A 19,326-nucleotide genomic window follows, 5' to 3' on the forward strand; every position below is an offset into this window, starting at 1 on the left:
TACAGTTTCTTCTTCACAAATCTACTCAAGTAAAAGTATAGTGATTTAAAACTACTCCTAGAAGTATAATTTTTTCAAAAACGTGATCTGGCTGATTGTGTGGGCGGGGTTACACTGATTGATTGACATCGTCAATGTCGCGGGATCTCGCACGATAGCAGCCGTGAGGAGTATCTATCAGGCAAGTGTTATTTAAATATACTTCTGGTGTAGTTACAAACTTTCTAATGCCTCGTTTTATAAATACATAAAATATTTGTACTAGTGTAGACGTTTGGTATCAATCCGGGCATTATTAGTGGGGTTATTTACAAGATACAAACGTGGGTCCACTAGCGCCCGCACTAAGCTAACCAGCTGATAACGCTAACTTGACCAACGTTATAACAAGGGGGAAAAAGCTTCTGGGGGGTGTTTGGCTCGAGGTCAAGGTGCAAAGCAGCCTAGAGTGAAATTACTCCGAACCATCACTTTCAGTCCATAAGTTGAGTTACTTGTACTTTATAACTTAATATTTGAGGAATATTGTACTTTTTAACTCCAATACATTCATCTGTTCCAGCTTTAGTTACTAGTTACTTTAGTTACTCCACTACATTCATCTGTTCCAGCTTTAGTTACTAGTTACTTTAGTTACTCCACTACATTCATCTGTTCCAGCTTTTGTTACTAGTTACCTTAGTTACTCTGCTCCATCCATCTGTTACAGATTTAGTTACTAGTTACTTTAGTTACTAGTTACTTTAGTTACTCCACTACATTCATCTGTTACAGCTTTAGTTACTAGTTACTTTAGTTACTCCACTACATTCATCTGTTACAACTTTAGTTACTAGTTACTTTAGTTACTCCACTACATTCATCTGTTACAGCTTTAGTTACTAATTACTTTAGTTACTCCACTACATTCATCTGTTACAGCTTTAGTTACTAATTACTTTAGTTACTAGTTACTTTACACATTAAGATCACTAAACACATGTAGTTTATAAAATCTGATGTTTGATTCTAAAGTAAACTAGCCGACAATATAACGACTACAAGTCAGCTGACATGATGAGACCATTAAACACACAACTAGTTGGATCCTCTACACTCTCTACAATGGGAGGATGTTTTAATACTTTCAGTCCAGGACTTTAACTGTAACACAGTGTTTTTTACAGTGTGGGATTAGTACTTTTACGGCAGTAAAGGATCTAAATACTTCTTTCCCCGCTGTTCAGCAAGCAGAGATCAACTTCAGGTTTTGAAATTAGCCGTGATGGTAACTGACCAACAGACTGGAGGACACACATTCATATTAATAATGCTAAATCTAAGTCAGTTCAAATCCAAACCTCCTGAGTTTATAAAGGGACCAAACCTGCTCTGTGTAACCGAAGCCGACAGTTGAAAACGGCGTCCAGTAGCTCCCGTTGTCGCTCGTTCTCCTCTTTTGAACGACAAAGTTCCTCCTCGTACTCTGCTATCGTTCTTTCAAACAGCCCAAATATCTCTTCAGCAGCCGCAGTTAGTCGCTGCTCCACCAACGCTCTCAGCATCTGGACTTTACACATTTTACCTCTTTCTCAACATAAAGACACTCTGCTAACCAGTGATGGGAGTAACACGTTACAAAAGTAACCCAATTACAGTAATATACTTCAATGGTCATTCTCCCATTATTTTCAGTTCGTTAGAGACAAGGATAAGAACATTAGAGTCAATCTAAACTCAGACCCAAGTTAGGTTTTTATTTTAGATTAAAGAAGTGCTTTCCTTATTCAGCAAGGAAAAGGTTGGTGCAGAGCACATTCTGCGTTAGATATGCACTCTACTTCATCTTTATTGAAAAAACTAGAGGTACTATACCACTCAGGCTTGCATTTCATTACAGGTGCAGCAGGTAGGACTCACCACTGCATTCTGTATGATCTGTACAATGGTCCTCCCTCTCCCTCACAAGGACAATCCATTCATTGATTTTCACTGCTAAAGCACTAATGGGTAAATTACCCCTCTATTTCAAATTTGCTTACTTACCATACTAGTGTTTACAGGACAAGGTTGTAAAAGAAAAAACTATTAATTATTCCATCAACAAGAACAAAACTTGGTAAAACAGCTTTCTCATCATATGCACCAAATGTCTGGAATGAACTCCAAAACACCTTACATCTAGAATCACTTCCACCTTTCAATACTTTTAAAAGCCTTTTAAAGTCACCTCTGACTAAACAGTGGAATTGCTTTTAACTAGATGCCCTTTACGTTGTATGTCTGTATTAGCTTAAAGTTAAGTGTGATGTCTTGTATGTGTTCTATTATGTAGAGAGATGTGTGATGTAGTATGTAACCTTTGTTCCGTCTTTTATGTATTTTGAGACTCCCTGGGTTAGTGTAACTCAATGCGACTTTTCCTGGTTAAATAAAGAAAATAAATAAAGTGCCACGCTAACCGAGAGAGCTCGTAGGCGTAGAGAAGAGAAAGAATGCCGAGGATGAGAGCGCGGGGAAGAAAAAGCAACAGAAGTGAAGTTTCTCTCGGACTGCCATGCTGCTTGAACCCCGAGAGGTGAGAGACTCATGACGGAGTATATTGTTGAAGACATGCTGCCTCGTCCTGTGTTGTTACAAACAGCAACATAAACAGTGACAAAACGTTAATGTATTACCTGTATACAAATATTATAAACATGTATAGTTAGAAGTGATTTACATTTTTACCAGCCTTTATTTGGTAGCCTATGTTTTAGCCAATGTTTGTCAAAAGGCCGGTACTACCAGGGACCAGATCCCAGTGTTTTCTAGACCTATAGCCCGTTTTACGACCACGTCTTTTGCCTCCTGGTTTTGATACCTTCACCTGAGATACAACGATAAACTTCATTAACTCTTTACCTATGCCACTGTGTCGTGCTTTAGAGTCCTCTGAGCTGCCTGACAACTAGTAAATAATGTGGAATGGGTTCCCTTCCTGTATTAATCTTGTATTGGTGCTGTATACTGTTACGGTTATTGTTGATGTGGCCTTGTTGTCCATCTTTAGTCTTATTTTATTCATTGTTAGTTATTTTCTCAACTGAAAGAATGCTGATTTTGAACATGTCTTTAAAACACCAGATTACATTACATGTCAACATTTTTAAAAGTTGGGCACCGAAACTCTGTACTTTTTAGGGTACCAACCGGATCAGGCCGGTACTACCGGGGACTTATTCACATAATATCAATCGTGCTAAATCTCGGTACCTGAGAGCTCATACGTAAGTGTGATCTCCTTATTCCTCTCTGCATATTTCACAGATAGCTGGGATCAGCTCAGACACACACACACACACACACATAGCTATGTTACCTCTGCAGCTTGTTCAAGTCACAGCGAGTCACGTTAATGCCAATAAAGCCGTCCCAAGTGTGGTTACACTTTTCAAAACGCCACGCAGACAGCGTCCACTGCAATATAATATTTTTTTATTTCTATAGCACAACTCAGCAACAAGGCAATTCAAAACTCTTAAAACATAAAACATTAAAGAGCAGTTAAAAACTTTCATGAAAGAAATAAAATAAATAAGAACAGGTTACAATGGAATAAGATACAAATACAAGAATACCAGCTGGTAGGGAGGCGTTTTATTTTGGGTGGTGTGTAAAATGTTCTAAAAGCTGACAACCTGCAATTCCATCTTTTTATTAGCTTTTACTATTATAATCCTGTAGGACTACAGAGTAAGGGCTCATGACTTCTAACCAGATTGTGCACTATGAAGGGCAGAGGGACGATATCTATGTAATCCAGGTTATTTAGCAACACAGAATAAACTACTGAGCAAAATGTTAATTAGTCTGATTTGACAAAGCTGATCCCAACACTACACACCCCTCTGTCATCACAGAGTTCAGAGAATCTCTTTCTCACAGATCCATTTCTTAGGGCCATGATAACTTGCATCATTTCTTTTTTGTTTCCATTTTCCTTGTTGATCGCAGCATGTTACAGCGGTAAAGTTATCGTCATTGTGAGGCAGTCCTGCTGCCCAGAACCTGTCAGAGAAATAAAACATCCTTTTATTAAACAGGGCTGAAACTCCTGATTGGTATTCATTTAAAGTAAACTATTGAATTTAACATAACGTATTTATATTATCTGTTATTAATACACTTATTTCAATAACTCATTTAAGATTGATCTTTGTAGATTGATTTAATCTGTAACGGCTGCCAGTGACAGAATGAACCCTTGTCCAGTACTCCCACATCTCTGTTTTCAGTCATTGAAGGTTTTTACTGACAGGAATCATCCCCAAAAAACAATCTATCATAGGTGTTCTGATATCTAACCAAGATGGTGTCCTTTCTTTGTTTTCTGCAGCTAGTGTCTGTTTTTAAAAGCCCAGCAGCCGGTCCTATAGACTTTACATTTTGATTCAGTTACACATATTAAACTACAGAAGCTATTCAGGTCTGTGAAAGTTTAACACATATTAAATCTTTATGATTTAAGACTTCACTATACATTTATAATGTTTATAGGGAGCTCCTCTGTTGGTGGTTTCAAAGCTGACTCTGGTCTCTTTAGAGTTTTGGTGGGTTGGTGGTGGTGTAACTGGTGGCGTGTCTTTGTTTGGCACAATGCCGGTGGCGGTAGCCGCTGCGGCTGAGTTTGAGAAGCTGACTCGGTGTCATGCGATCAAACCCAGCCCAGTTGTACAATGTTCTGTGGAGGAGGCAGGTTTAGCGGTGGGAGAGGTGGTTGGGTTCAGCAGCATTAAGTCTGCTTCCCGTATGAACGGAACGATCGTTATCTTTCTGGACAGTACCGCTAAAGTAAGCGAGGTGGTGGAGAACGGTGTAGTGATCCAAGACACTTTCCCTCCCGTTCTCCCGCTGGTTAGTCCGGCCATAAGGGTAACGATCTCAAATGCTCCTCCGTTCGTTAAAAATGAAATGTTGGTAAAACAGTTGTCCCACTATGGACAACTCATCTCTCCGATAAAAATGGTGTCTTTGGGCTGCAAATCCCCGCAGCTGAAGCACGTTGTGTGTCACCGGGGACAGGTGTACATGATTCTTAAAGACACAACTAGTGATCCAAACCTGTCCTTTTCTTTTAAGGTGGAGGGTTTTACTTATATGGTTCAGTGAGAATGCTCACTGGACCGATGTCCATTTTGCAGCGTTTTAACAGCCTCGGCCTGGATTTTAATTTGTTTTTAATGGACACCAACAATATGAGCAAATTGTTTCTGCCGGCTTTTTATAGGAGTGTTTTTACTGTGTGGAACCTGCTGAGGCGACAGAGAGCGGAGCAGGCGGACTCTCTGCATTGGCTCCTGCAGGAACCTCTGCTGTTTGGGACGGTGCTGGACTATCCTGGCTGGGGAGGAGCAACTCTGTCCAGGGTGCTGAAAACTGTCGGGATTTCTACTCTGGGTCAGGTGGTGGAGCTGGCTGGGCCTCAGCTGGACAACTCCGTCCATCTGGCTGCTCGACTCGGTCTCAGGTCAGTCCGGATCACCGGTCAAATTCTGGAGTACCGGTGACATAAGCTGACTGGACATGATTGTTCCCTCCTAGACTCCTTCAGTAATGGGTCACTGCTGCCAAACGAGAATGACCTGTATCCTTCCCTTGGTTTACTCCCGGATTATAAAGCCTGTGGGGGCCCTCTGCTGGAGCCGGTGCAGGCCGTCTGTCTGGAGAATGCCTCAGGAAAAGATTTCTATGGTTTTATGGTGAAAACACTGAATAGGACCAAGCTAAATAGACAGACTGACACTCCAGGGAGGAGTCACCTTGGTCTTGATCTAAGTTTTAGACCTGCTTGGAGGTATGGAGGCATGCAGTGGGTTTCTACTCAGAGCTTTACAGCAGTGAGTACAAAGAAGAAGAAGAACTGTTGGAATCCTTCTGTGAAGGGTTGCCCAAAGTCCCAGAAGACATGAACCATTGAAGAACCATTGGTATTGCAGGAACTGTTCTCAGCCCTGCAGAGTATGGAGGGTGGGGAAGGCCACGGGCATTGTTGGGATCCCAGTGGAGTTTTACAAGGAGTCCTGGAGGGACTTGGGTGAAGATCTTTTAACGGTTTTTAATGAGAGTTTTAAAGACATGTAGCTACCGCTAAGTTGCAGGAGAGCAGTAATAACTCTCTTACTGAAGAAAGGGGATCTACAAGAGATCAGAAACTGGCATCCTTTGTCTCTTCTCTGTACAGACTATAAAATCCTGTCCAAGGTAATGGCCAACAGACTGAGAGATGTGATGGAGATGGTGATCCATGAAGACCAGACATACTGTGTGCCTGGTAGGTCCATCATGGACAATGTGTCCTTACTTAGAGATATTTTGGACGTCTCTAGTTCTTTGGGTATTGAAACTGGTCTTATTTCATTGGACCAGGAAAAGGCTTTTGACCGGGTTGAGCACCTTTAGCTCTGGAAAATTCTGGAGAGTTTTGGTCTCAGCCGTGTGTCTTATAGCTATGATCAAGGTTTTGTAACATGAAATTGAGAGTGTGTTGAAAATCAATGGGGGTCTGAGTGCCCCTTTTAAGGTGCATAGGGGGGTGAGGCAGGGCTGTCCTCTCTCAGGCATGTTGTACTCACTTTCTATAGAGCCCATGTTATGTTAGGTCAGGACTAGCATTGAAGGGTTGTCTTTAAAGGGTTTTAACAAAAGACATATCTTGTCAGTTTATGCGGACAATGTCATTGTTCTTGTAAAAAATCAGGAAGATATAAAAAAAATATTGTCAAAGGTTTTGGAATAGTATCAGCTGCAAAGGTCAATTGGGAAAAAAGTGAAGCACTGGCAGTTTGGAGATGGAGGAGGGGTCTGCCCAGTCTTCCAGGAGGATTGGTGTGGAAAAAAATTAAATATCTTAAATATCTTGGTGTGTATGTTGGTAATGAGACTATAGTCAAAAAGAACTGGGAGGGGGTAGTAGAGAAAGTAGAAGGAAGACTGAATAAGTGAAAATGGCTGAAATCACAACTGTAATTTAGAGGCAGAGCACTAATTATTAATAATCTGTTAGCGTTTGCTCTGTGGCATCGGTTGGCCTGTATGGAACCCCCAAAAGGGCTCATTCAAAAGGTTTGCGATCTTCTTCAGTAAAAAAAGAAATACAAAAAATTAGACAAACAGTCAGTGCCTCCAAATCAGGTGCAGGGTATGCGTTGCCACAGTGTTCAGGCAAAACTATTTACAATATGACACAATTTCAAACAATTAACCAAAGTATCCTGGCCGACATTATACAACATCTGAAAACCTCCTCCTTTTGCCTTGATATTTTACCAAAACAGAATTTTTAAAAACATTTTCAAATTGTTTGGCACCAGATATTTTACAGATTGTAAACATGTCTCTTCTCTCAGGTATCTTCCCACAGGCCCTAAAAACTGCAGTCAAGCCACGCTTAAAAAAAGAACAATCTAGACCCACTATAGTTGTCACCAGTGTTGGGGAAGTTACTTTTAAAAAGTAGTGTTTGCTCATTACTCGTTACTTCTTAAAAAAGTAATCCTTTACTTTACCTATGGAAAGTAAGTTTTTACTTTACTCGTTGCTTTTACATTACTTTGAAAAGCAGGTGTCTCTGGCAGAGACTGAAGTTAATTATACAAAACCTATCTTTGACCAAAAAGCCAATCTATGGTTTATCAGTGAAGTGTCTGAACTAGGCTACACTGCAGATTCTCTACTCACAGAGTGACGGCTGATTCATTATGAACGAGTCCAGCGCGGGTTGAATGCACATTGGCAGGTCATCGGCGTTACATTACACTATTAATGTGTAATGTCCATATCTACTTGTAGTAGTGGTCGTGCAGCCACGATGGTCCGTGCATTGTCATAGACACATGCAGCCTCTTTTCTGGAAATCCTTGCGTGTCTGTGCGACCGACACAAGTCCACAGAGGTCCGCTGCGTGTAGCCTAGTCTATGTATGAGCCCATCTCCACCGCATCCATCTGTGAGGTTGTCAGCTTAGTGTCTGCCTGGCGTGCTCTGTTTGTAGGACGGCCGATTTAACCGCCAGTCCTCAGCGATGTAGTGGCATGTGTCACAGAGCTCTCCGCTCAGAGTGCTGTCCAGTAAAAAGCCACAAAGCTAAAAACGCTCTCAAAAGTTAGCTATCGTTGGCTGCAGCGTTGCTCCGCTACTACCAGCCTCTGTCACGTACCGTGTGGAGCTTGTGAGCGCGCAGCTCAGAAGGCAGTCAAATCTGTCCCTGGGAAAAGTAACGTTGCGCCGAATTGAAAAAGGAACTACGTTTCGTTACCAAATTTTCAGTAGTAACGCGTTACTTTACTTTTCCCCGAAAAAAGTAGTTACGTTACTGTAACGCGTTACAGCCAACACTGGTTATCACAAATGGACAACTATAGACCAATATCAAACCTTCCATTTTTAAGTAAAATCATTGAAAACTCAACTTGTTTTTGTCCCTAAACAATATCTTTGATCACTCCCAGTCAGGTTTTTGACCATACCACAGCACTGAGACGGCTCTTATTAAAGTTTTAATGACATCCACCTTAAAGACAGATAGTGGCAAAACTACAGTTTTAGTACTACTTAATCTTAGTGCTGCATTTGATACGGTCGACCACGACATACTATTAAACCGATTGGAAAACTGGGTCGGCCTTTCTGGCTGGTATTAAAGTGGTTTGAATCATATTTAAAGAAAAGAAACTATTATGTGTCCATAGGTAATTATGCATCTGAGCACAAAAGTATGACGTGTGGAGTTCCCCAAGGCTCTGTCCCTGGCCCTTTCCTTGTAATATATACATGCTTCCATTAGCCAAGATTATGGAAAACAACAACATAAGCTATCACAGTTATGCGGATGACACACAAATTTCTATAACCTTGTCGCCTGGGGACTACAGTCCAATACAAGAACTGGCCAAGTGCATTGAATAAACTAAAGACTGGATGTGCCCGAATCTTAAACTAAATGAAGAAAAAAATTATTTTTGGAGCAAAAGATGAACAATTAAAAGTCAGTGCTCATCTTCAAACAACAATGTTAAAAACAACAGACAAAGCCAGAAATCTTGGTGTAATTATGGACTCTGACCTGAATTTTAACAGCCACGTTAAGACAGTAACAAAGTCAGGCTATTATCACCTTAAGAATATATCAAGGGTTAAAAATTTTTGAAAAACTTGTCCATGCTCTTCTCTTCAGTAGACTTGACTACTGTAACGGTGTTCTTACAGGTCTCCTGAAAAAATCAATCAGACAGCTGCAGCTAATTCAAAACGCTGCTGCTCGAGTCCTCACTAGGACCAGGAAGATGGATCACATCACTCCAGTACTGAAGTCTTTACACTGGCTTCCAGTGCCTCAAAGAATTGATTTTAAAGTATTCTGCTGGTTTATAAATCATTAAACGGTTTAGGGCCAAAATACTTTTCGGATCTACTTGTTAATTATGAACCAGCCTCTCAGATCATCTGGGACCGGTCTGCCTGCTGTCCCCAGAATCAGAAACAAAAACGTGGAAGCAGCGTTCAGTTTTTATGCTCCACATATCTGGAACAAACTCCCGGGTAACTGTAAGTCAGCAACAACTCTCAGCACATTTAAATCAAGGCTGAAGGCTTTTTGACGTTGCCTATTTTTAAGGCATTGTACTGTGCTGTGAGTTTTATGCCTGTATTCTGCTTTTAATTTTGTTTTTATTTCTAAATGCGTTTTAATGTTTTATGTAAAGCACTTTGAATTGCACCGCTGCTGAAATGTGCTACATAAATAAAATTGCCTTGTCTTGCTTACAAGCTATTTTAGTGGATTTTTTTTGGGACAAGTTACATTGGGTATCTTAGAGTCTTTTATTTTTACCACAAGGAGGAGGGTGGCCAAGGTATGGTACACATAGAAATTAGAGTGGCAACTTTCATAGTACAAAAGATGTAGTTTGGAGAGATGTGACAAGTAGCTTGTTAAGGGAGACAGCTGGTCTGGGGTTAGACACTGCACTGTTTCTGATGGATTTTAAGTTTTTAAACCTGTGTGGATTTTTATCAGTCACTTTTCAAGGTCTGGAGTTATTTTAAGTGGAACAGACTTGAACCTACATGTTCTCTCCACTGGTTATTAAATGGGACTAGGATGGATGTTCAGGACAGCATGACACCGGGCCTCACCAACATGCTGTGCACCACAGGAGCTGTCACCCTGAGGAAAATAGTGGATGTAGCAGGGCCTGGGCTGACTGAGACATCCGCAGTGGCTTCTCTTCTGCGGCAAAGGTCTATTTGACAGACCAGGAACATTTTAGAGAAGTGGACTGAGAGACTGATGGAGGAGGAATGTAAAATGCTCCAGGATTACTGTGTTGGCGTGGAAACACCGGATGGGAGTAATCCTTTTCCGGAGTTGGGATTTATTCCTAAACTTGATGGATTTACTGGGGATTTTTTAAATGTGATGGACTCTAAGTATGTGGACTTGTATACTGTCAAAGGAAAGGTTGTGTACAAATGGTGTGTAAAATTCCTGAACAGAGATAAACTGGACTTAAGAGTAAACAAAGCGTGGAGACAGAGACTGGGTGTGGACACAGTGTGGACACTGAGACTGGGTGTGGACAGTGGTGTGAAACCATGGAGTTTTGTTTTTTTATAAATCTCTGAAGAATAGGACTGGGGATTTACAGTAGAGGATTTTACATGGCGCCCTTGCTGTAAATGCTTTGATTTCTGTGATCAACCCAACAGTTTTAAGTGGTTGTCCATTCTGTGGCGAAGTAGAGACAGTTTTTCACAGTGTTTATGAATACCAGAGACTTTGGAAGCTGTTTGATGAGCTGGAGAAGGTTTTTACACGGTTTGGTGAGAAGTGATCTAAGATTGCTTTAATTTTTGGAGCCGGCTACAAAAAAGCAGATGCCTGTAAATGACAATTACTTAATCTGATTGTAGGAGAGGCAAAATTGTCCATCTACAGTAGCAGGAAGAATAAAGTGGAGGACAGGGCAGGACAGAAAGCACTTCCTGTTTTCATCTCTTTAGTGAAAGCCAGAGTTTGGGTTGATTTAAGGTTTTATAAGGAAATGAATAACATTAATGATTTTCTGAAACAGTGGTGCTATAAAGATGCATTATGTTCTGAAGTAGGAGATGATTTAATATTTGACAGAATATTTAGGTAGGGATGTGATTGTTTTTTAGGTGCATATTTTCTGTGGCCCTATTTATTGTGATGGACATTTTTTTGTTTTTGTTTTGGTGTATCTAGTTTTTAAAATAAAGATTTATAAAAAATAAAAAATCTCTTTCTCTCTCTCTCAAACAATAATTGGAAAAAGCAGCTTTAACTCAGCATCCTTCTAGTTAAAACTTATTTTAGTGACAAACAGTGACTTTGATGGAATAGTGATGAAAACAAAAACCTTTAAAATGTCTCACGTTTCTGTCAGCGGTGATCCATCGACCCATTCCCATTTGTATTCTCCTTGTCTCCGTCCATACCGAAGACCAATCCAGTACTCTCCATCCTTACTCAGCTCAGTGACAAACTTCTAGAAGTTGACAAGAGACAACAATCATTTCTCTGTTCACAGTTCAGCATTTGTGGTGTAGTAAAGTCATCTTGTGACTACATCTGAAGGAAAGAGAAAATGTATTGCAAGAAAAAAATCCCCCCATGATGCATCAATCACACACACTAATCAGTGTTTCCTCTATGTAGATTTTGTAGTGGCGGCCCACCATGACAAAATGTCTGCCACCATGGTATCAGAAATAGGGCTAAACAAAAAATGTAGTCGCGGTTGCCTTTTAAATTATCCTGCCGCTCACATTGCAATTTAACAACAAGTAGAACTATTCAGAGGTTATTGGCCCATCCAGTTTAACTCCAAATACTGTTGTGTTGATGTAGTTTATTGTCAAAACATTCACTTTCTCCCGAGTCAACTATTAAACCAACAGCTTGACCAAAAATGTCCACGCAGTGGATCCGTTCTAAGTGTAGACCTGTTATAGATGTTAAGTGCCCTATAGGTCCTCAAAAAATACAGTTCAATCACAACTGTTAATATGCCTCATTGTGTGTGAATAGAGGTGAATAAATATATTTGTTTGTGTTGCAGCGAAGTGACAGTCCTGTTTCATACGTAAAACATTTGGCGGCGGGACCTGCCCCCACTGCTAAAATAAATCCTAAAGGAAACACTGATAATCATACATAAATAACCAACCATAGTTTCAATAGAACAACAACAAACAGCATAGAACATCTTGACAAACTGGTTTTAGTTTTAGTTTTTGTCACTTTGACAATCAGCATCAACAAACACAAGAGGGATCCCTCAGTCCACCACACACTGAGGACTGGACTCAACAGCATGACAGGAAACACACAGTAACGGAGGGAAGGGAAGAAAGACATTTAGAATCAGCAGAGAAACAGAGAATGCATGAGGAACTGCACCGTTAGTGGTCAGAAGACAGTTAACATTTCAAGGTTTTTTTTTCAAATATTTAAAAATATGATATATTATATTTTTTATTTAAATATTTCCATTGAATTTCTTTTTCTTTAAGATCACTCAGAAACAAACACCCTAACCTGTTCCTCTTCATTGTTTATGACGACCAGATGTGCTTCACTCTGCTCACAGTCATCTCTGCTTCCATACCAATAGTTCCTCTTCTCAGATTTAAAGTAACAACTGCATCCAGATCTCTTCCATCCGTCAGGACACAGCTTCTCTTAAAGTCAAACAAATGTAGTTTCACTATTTAAAGATCTTTCTTGCCTCTGTCATGTTTCCCTGTCAGGATGTTTACTCTGTAAATACTTTAGGTTTTACATCTCATTAGTAAGTGACCGTCTCTAACAGAAATATTCACATCATCAGCAAAACAGTTTAACAGCATGAAACTGTTTAATCAACGGTAAATACACAATCAAGTTCTATGATGTAGATGTGTATAATACAGGTGTTTACTGATTTTAATTTTTAAAGGTAATTATTTTACCTTTAATTCTGGTCTCCAGCTGCTTTACTTCATCCTGTAACTCACTGTGATTTACACTCAGTATTTCATAGCGGCTCCGTAACTGACTGTTTTCGATGGATATGTCTTGAGATAAACAGCAAAAGATGAAAGTTAGACAGTTTGAGATTATTTAAAGTTTGATCCTGTGTGTTATGGCGATTTGAAACCTTTCTTGCCAGAAACGTTCTGGATCTGGCTGTAGTTGCTGCTCAGTTGGTCGTATCTGGTCTGCAACATCTCGTATCTGGTCTGCAGCGAAGTGTCTGAAATATAAGATAAGGTTTAAGCCTTTATTGATTGATTCACTCCCTGGTGTTGCGGCAGCATGCAACAGAAATAATACAGTTACATAGAGAAAGGTAATAAAAAAATTTTTTTATACAATTTAAAACTATAAAAGAGCAAAAAGACTCAAAAATATCTGGTGAAAACCACAACAAAATAAGAAACAGACCAACAACACTGAATCATTCTGCGTTAAACTAAAGACAGAAATAATTAACATCCTGCGCACAATGACATATCACTTTGACTATGAATGAATTGAAAAAATAAAACAGGAAAAATTACAACTGAAAACCACAACCATGACTATGGCCGTTAGTTTGGTTTGAAATGTGCTGGGGACAGAGACGCATTCGGAAGTGCATTTTCAGAAGCGCTGGGTACAATGACACATTCATTTTTTTTCCCTCTTTCGCGCAGGTCATGTTTTGAAAGACACTGTCCTGTAACTTACTGATGTAAATGAATAAAAATGTATACAAAAATGTGATGATGTCCGACACGTTTTATGAAAAAGAAAGCCTTTAGTTTTCAAAAAGAATTAAACATATGACCCACTATGTTCTGCTCCATGTACCATGTTGACAATGTGACATGACGTGCCATCAGACTCAGAGAGAGGAGCTGCGCAGAATTACAAAAAAAAGGGACACTCAGTAACTGTGGAAAGAGTTGCTTCTGGGGTTTCAATGCAAACACAAGCATCTTGAATGGAGAGAATGATTCCTACAGATCAGGAGAAGTTTCAATTCAACTCCGGAAAAAATAAAAAATAACATTTCAAAACGGAATCTGACAATCCTTGAGAAAGACAAACACAAAGCAACATCCTTGGAGATATGTAGGAAAAAAAAGTTTATCCGAAGTTAGAGCGCAAGTGAGTGGTGTTGAAGTGCGAGCAGGCGGCTGAGCCTACGCAACGTCCCGTGGAATAACGGTGCAGGCGCTTCAGTCATATTTGTAGTTCTGCACCACAGAACGGCTGTGTCTGTGCCTGCCCTGTGGGGATAATAGAGATTTTTGTGGATTTGTTGGTATCTGTCGCTCAAGAATTATTTGTTATGAACTTTATTTTTCTTTTTAACTAAATTGAGCTTGAGGTTTTCAAAAAAAGTGGTGGGTACAAAATGACTCATGACGAAATCTGATAGGTACGCGTACCCACTGTCCCCACCGTCCCCACTGAAATCGATGCCTATGACCATGACAGTATCAAGTGTGAAAAAGAACCAAAACAAGCTCCGTTTTAGCGCTTGTCACTTTAACACCCCTCCCAAAAAAAACAGTCTTCTCTGATTGGTTTATGAAAAAGGATAGTTAGTGGTTAAGCCGTGGGTGGAGATACTTAGATGGGGGCGGTATTTTCTAATGAGCCTGCATGAGAAAGAGGAAGGGGAGTCAAATGTGAATATCTTGTTGAATTGATGTTTTATGATCTAGGCAGCCTACAAAAACCTGACTGGTACTCCAAATACCCAAACGTTTTTGCACGAGCACTGAAAACGTATTTCATGATATTTCTCCTTTAAGGTATAACAGTTTGTATTAAAAACATAATTACTCACAGCGAATGAAGAGTCCAGCCAATACCAGAAGATAAACCCCTCCCAGAGCCACTGCAGTAGCTCTGAAGAACCTTCTGTTGCCAGCTGCAGGGCTGCATGGACCTACAGAGACAAAATACATCCAGAACATGTTTAATTGTTTGAAGTTTGAACGATAAGGCACCATAATGACTCATGAGGCACCAGATTACATCACCAAGACACCTAATAAACACTCACAGTGAATGGTAACTAATGGTGGATTGATTAATTGTGAATTAACACTCAATGTCTAGTTTAAATAAAGCCTCACAGAAACTGAGATGAACTTCCCCTTTACAACAATCATCATTTCAGACTTACTGGCTCTTTGTGGCCCGAGTTCATCGTAATGCTCTTCATCCTCTAAGATCTTCAGCTGATTCTCCTCTTCCTCTCCGCTGTTCTCTTTGACATTTCTGTTATATCTCACATTCAAGCTCAAACGTGGCACAGCGAGAGCATGTGCAGCCATCTTGACAAACTGAACTGAACCTATGGTTAGGAACACTGTCTGTGTTTGTGTTGAGCAATCATTTAACACAGGAAGTGGCAGCAACACAAACCACTAAGACAGGTACACACACTAATACATTTGTTACTGTTAGACGAAAAGTTCCACTTAACTTAAAAAGTTGACTCGGATTTAGGCATTCAGTCGTTTGGGAATCAGTATAATGAAACCCTTCAGATAAACCTCATAAAAGTATATTAAAGTTAAGTAAAGCTAATAAAATAAACATGTTTCTTCCTGATTGTAAAAATTAGGAAATACCCACTCAGTATTTGTGCATAGCTACATACACACGTCTCTCTGACACAAGAACTTTCACGTAACTACAGTTTTGTTTTGTTCTCTTCAGATCTGTTTTATATTTGTTAATTATTTCATTGAGTTTACATTACATTAGTAATACATCAGTGAGCCTGATTTCACTCTTTTCGGCCAGATGTCCGTCCCCTTCCTCTGTCTCTGTGTTGGTGTTCTAACCTCCGGCTGATTTGTGAGGACTATGGTTAACTGCTCCTCAGATCTCTGCAGGGTAAATCCAGACAGCTAGCTAGACTATCTGTCCAATCTGAGTTTTCTGTTGCATGACTAAAACTACTTTTGAACGTACACATGTTCCACCAAAACAAGTTCCTTCCTGAGACTATTTAGCAGAGGCACTGTGGCTCCGTCCGGAGCTTAGCACCGCCCAAGATGATAGTGATTGGTTTAAAGAAATGTCAATAAACCAAAGCACGTTTTTCTCCCATCCAGGAATGCTGTGTGGACTAGCCTGACCTTCCTCCAGCGTGCTTTGGAGGAGGGTCTGACAAAGCGAGACTATTGTTAAACCAACCACCAATGTGGACTCGAACCGTAACATGTGTTGCCTGCAGCGGTTCCTTTCTCCTCCTGTATGTAGAGGGCGACATCCACTTATCTGCTGGACAACCAGTCTGCTGAAAGAAAGAGAAGCAGCTGTCATCATGTTTCACTTCCAAATATCTATCAGATACTAATGTTTTATTCGCACGCAGCAGCTGCAGAACATTCTGCAGATTGTAATCAAATTAAAGTTCAGGATGTCAACACATCTCCAAAGACAAAAACACATGCACAGATATCCACACACAGAAACACGCAGACACACACACCTACATTCTGCAAGAACTGACCAACTCGTATATGAAACAGACTTTAGTTTAACACACGGTCCAGATTTTCTGAAATATTTTACAGTTTGTCAGAATTTCTGTGTTGTACATTTCTTCAGAAACGCCATAAAACAGTCACATTTCTTCATCATAACATAACAAAAGTACAGTTTGATTGAGTCAGTGTTGTTTGGGGGTCACTGCTGTAATAACTCCGACCCCCCCTTCAGTAGATACTGCCCTGGTGCCTTTGAGCCAGGCATGGCGCTGCAGACTGAAACCATCTCTTCAGTACTAACAGAACTCAAAGCACACGTGAAATAAAAGTTACTGTCACTTTAGGAAGTTCTGCTCATGCAGAATGTCCGTTGGCTTTTTATTAGTTATTTGATGCTATAAAAACAGGCTGAAACCTCATGATTGACAGCTGGGACTGACTCCTGATTGGCCCGGCGGGTGTGTGGGCGGGACTTGGATACCACATCAAAATATTTCAACTTTTGTCTGAAATCTTCAGACTTTTTTTCTAGTAATATTCTGACATTTATTCTCCAACTAGAACGTTTGTTTTGTTTTCCTCCTCCTTATAGTCCTGAGTCCTAATCTTAAAATAACCCAAGTTTTACATTTTCCAAATCAGACAATTTTTCCACAAAATATTACATTTTTTTCTGTTCTCATCGTCTCAGGCGGAGGAAGAAGGCGTGGCGGCACTCGGTGCTCTCCACCGGATAGTATTTATCGTAGAAGTCCAGGATGTATTCCTCCGCTTTGAAACCAAACTTCTGATAAAGCAGCATGGCGGGATTACTGGCCGACACGTGCAGCGTCACGTCCTTCCCCATGCACGTCTGGAACACACACACACGCACAAATGATACACACAACACGTCTGAGACACACAAATATTACTGCCAGCAGTGGGCGGAGTCTCCACAAAGAGTTGATTAATCCCGGCAATAGAGGGTGACAATTTTTTGGGACTCCCGTGGGTCACAGAGTCAATCTCACTGTCGGTAACGTGATAGGACAGAATAGAGCCATAGAAATCAACGGGAGCAGGAAGGAGCCGGAGATTAAATAAAAAAATTACGCTGCAATGCGGTGAGAGCGCCCGAAGATTACAAGGCATTCCTGGGCTACTTAGTATGTTGAAGGCAGTGATTCTTCTAACCTACCCTAAACCGATAAATGTGTGTTTTGAGTGTGAGAAGATCTCCGTTAGGAATTACGTAATGAAATCGCCTAGGCATGCAGGTAATGTATGTATAGTGTAGGCCTGCAGGTAATGCATGTATAGTGTAGGCCTGCAGGTAATGTATGTATAGTGTAGGCCTGCAGGTAATGCATGTATAGTGTAGGCCTGCAGGTAATGCATGTATAGTGTAGGCCTGCAGGTAATGTATATGTATAGTGTAGGCCTGCAGGTAATGCATGTATAGTGTAGGCCTGCAGGTAATGCATGTATAGTGTAGGCCTGCAGGTAATGTATGTATAGTGTAGGCCTGCAGGTAATGTATGTATAGTGTAGGCCTGCAGGTAATGCATGTATGTATAGTGTAGGCCTGCAGGTAATGTATGTATAGTGTAGGCCTGCAGGTAATGTATGTATAGTGTAGGCCTGCAGGTAATGCATGTATAGTGTAGGCCTGCAGGTAATGTATGTATAGTGTAGGCCTGCAGGTAATGTATGTATAGTGTAGGCCTGCAGGTAATGCATGTATAGTGTAGGCCTGCAGGTAATGCATGTATAGTGTAGGCCTGCAGGTAATGTATGTATAGTGTAGGCCTGCAGGTAATGCATGTATAGTGTAGGCCTGCAGGTAATGTATGATACCTAGACCTGCAGGTAGGGATGTAACGGTATAAAAATGTAACCTCACGGTTATAGTGACCAAAATTATTATGGTTTTCGGAATTATCACAGTATTTTTAAAAGTGTGTTCAATATGTTCAGAAAGCACTGATAGATTTTTTTTATTGATCCCAAAAAAATGGGAAATAAAGGTGTTGCAGCAGCAAAAATATCAGACACACAGCACACATACAGAGTATACATTAAATAATAGGAAACAATATACATTAAATAATAATTAAATACTACACGAGCAATATTTAAAATATATACAATTTGGAAATAAAATGTACAACTGATTCAACAGATATAGATAAAGTTAATGTACATGCCGCTCATCCCCTTCTTGTAAACAGCAATGCTGTTGATTTTCCAGTTCAGCCTGTTGTCGATGTTGACACCCAGGTATCTGTACTCCTCAACCATGTCCACATCTCCACCCAGAATGCAAAGGGGCTGCGGAGCCGTTCCCTTCCTCCTGAAGTCAGTCACCATCTCTCTGGTCTTATCCACGTTCAGCAGCAGGTGATTCTTACCTGACCACTCCACAAAGTTGATAGGCCTACACAAGCTGAAATAGTTTCAAAAAGTGTAACAGTGTTCATTAAATTACAAAAATATAGGCAATAGGCTTGTAGAAACTGTTGCAAACTGGCTGCTGAAACACCAGCCCACTGTAGGGGGTAAGAACCTGAACCAGAGAGGTCTGACTCTGAGATCCAGGCAGATTTATTTACAGCTCCAACAGGAAGTTGATGTTACATGTGAAGTTGGATGTGGTTCTGAAATATAAGAAAATAATAATGCACATTAATAAGCATCTGACTTACTATGAACATTATTTACCAAAACTAAATGTTATAGCCACCAGAATATAACAAGAAACAATACTAAGAATTACATTCATTCTCTGTAATAATGAACATAAATGCAACATATTGC

The 19,326-nt window shown here is 40.3% G+C and overlaps 1 protein-coding gene across 1 annotated transcript; it reads right to left on the bottom strand.

Annotated features, from left to right (window-relative positions):
• Positions 1-11,414: 11,414 nt before the first annotated feature.
• Positions 11,415-15,360, bottom strand: LOC114570815 (CD209 antigen-like protein E). The gene is made up of 6 exons (XM_028601385.1): positions 15,210-15,360; positions 14,868-14,969; positions 13,185-13,280; positions 12,997-13,101; positions 12,584-12,726; positions 11,415-11,531 (listed from the first exon to the last, which is right to left on the bottom strand). Exons 1-6 carry the CDS (start codon positions 15,358-15,360, stop codon positions 11,415-11,417), a joined length of 714 nt encoding a protein of 237 aa, XP_028457186.1.
• Positions 15,361-19,326: the final 3,966 nt, after the last annotated feature.

The sequence above is a fragment of the Perca flavescens genome, chromosome 2, assembly GCF_004354835.1.
Source record: "Perca flavescens isolate YP-PL-M2 chromosome 2, PFLA_1.0, whole genome shotgun sequence".
In the NCBI taxonomy this organism is placed as follows: domain Eukaryota; kingdom Metazoa; phylum Chordata; class Actinopteri; order Perciformes; family Percidae; genus Perca; species Perca flavescens.

Bases quoted from the DNA above. Each gene is read 5' to 3' on its own strand.
- LOC114570815 (XM_028601385.1), bottom strand. From the start codon at position 15,360: ATGGCTGCACATGCTCTCGCTGTGCCACGTTTGAGCTTGAATGTGAGA. The intron at 14,970-15,209 runs GTAAGTCTGAAA...TTGTCTCTGTAG, and splicing joins ACTCGGGCCACAAAGAGCCA to GTCCATGCAGCCCTGCAGCT. The intron at 11,532-12,583 runs GTTAGGGTGTTT...GTCAACTTCTAG, and splicing joins TAAACAATGAAGAGGAACAG to AAGTTTGTCACTGAGCTGAG.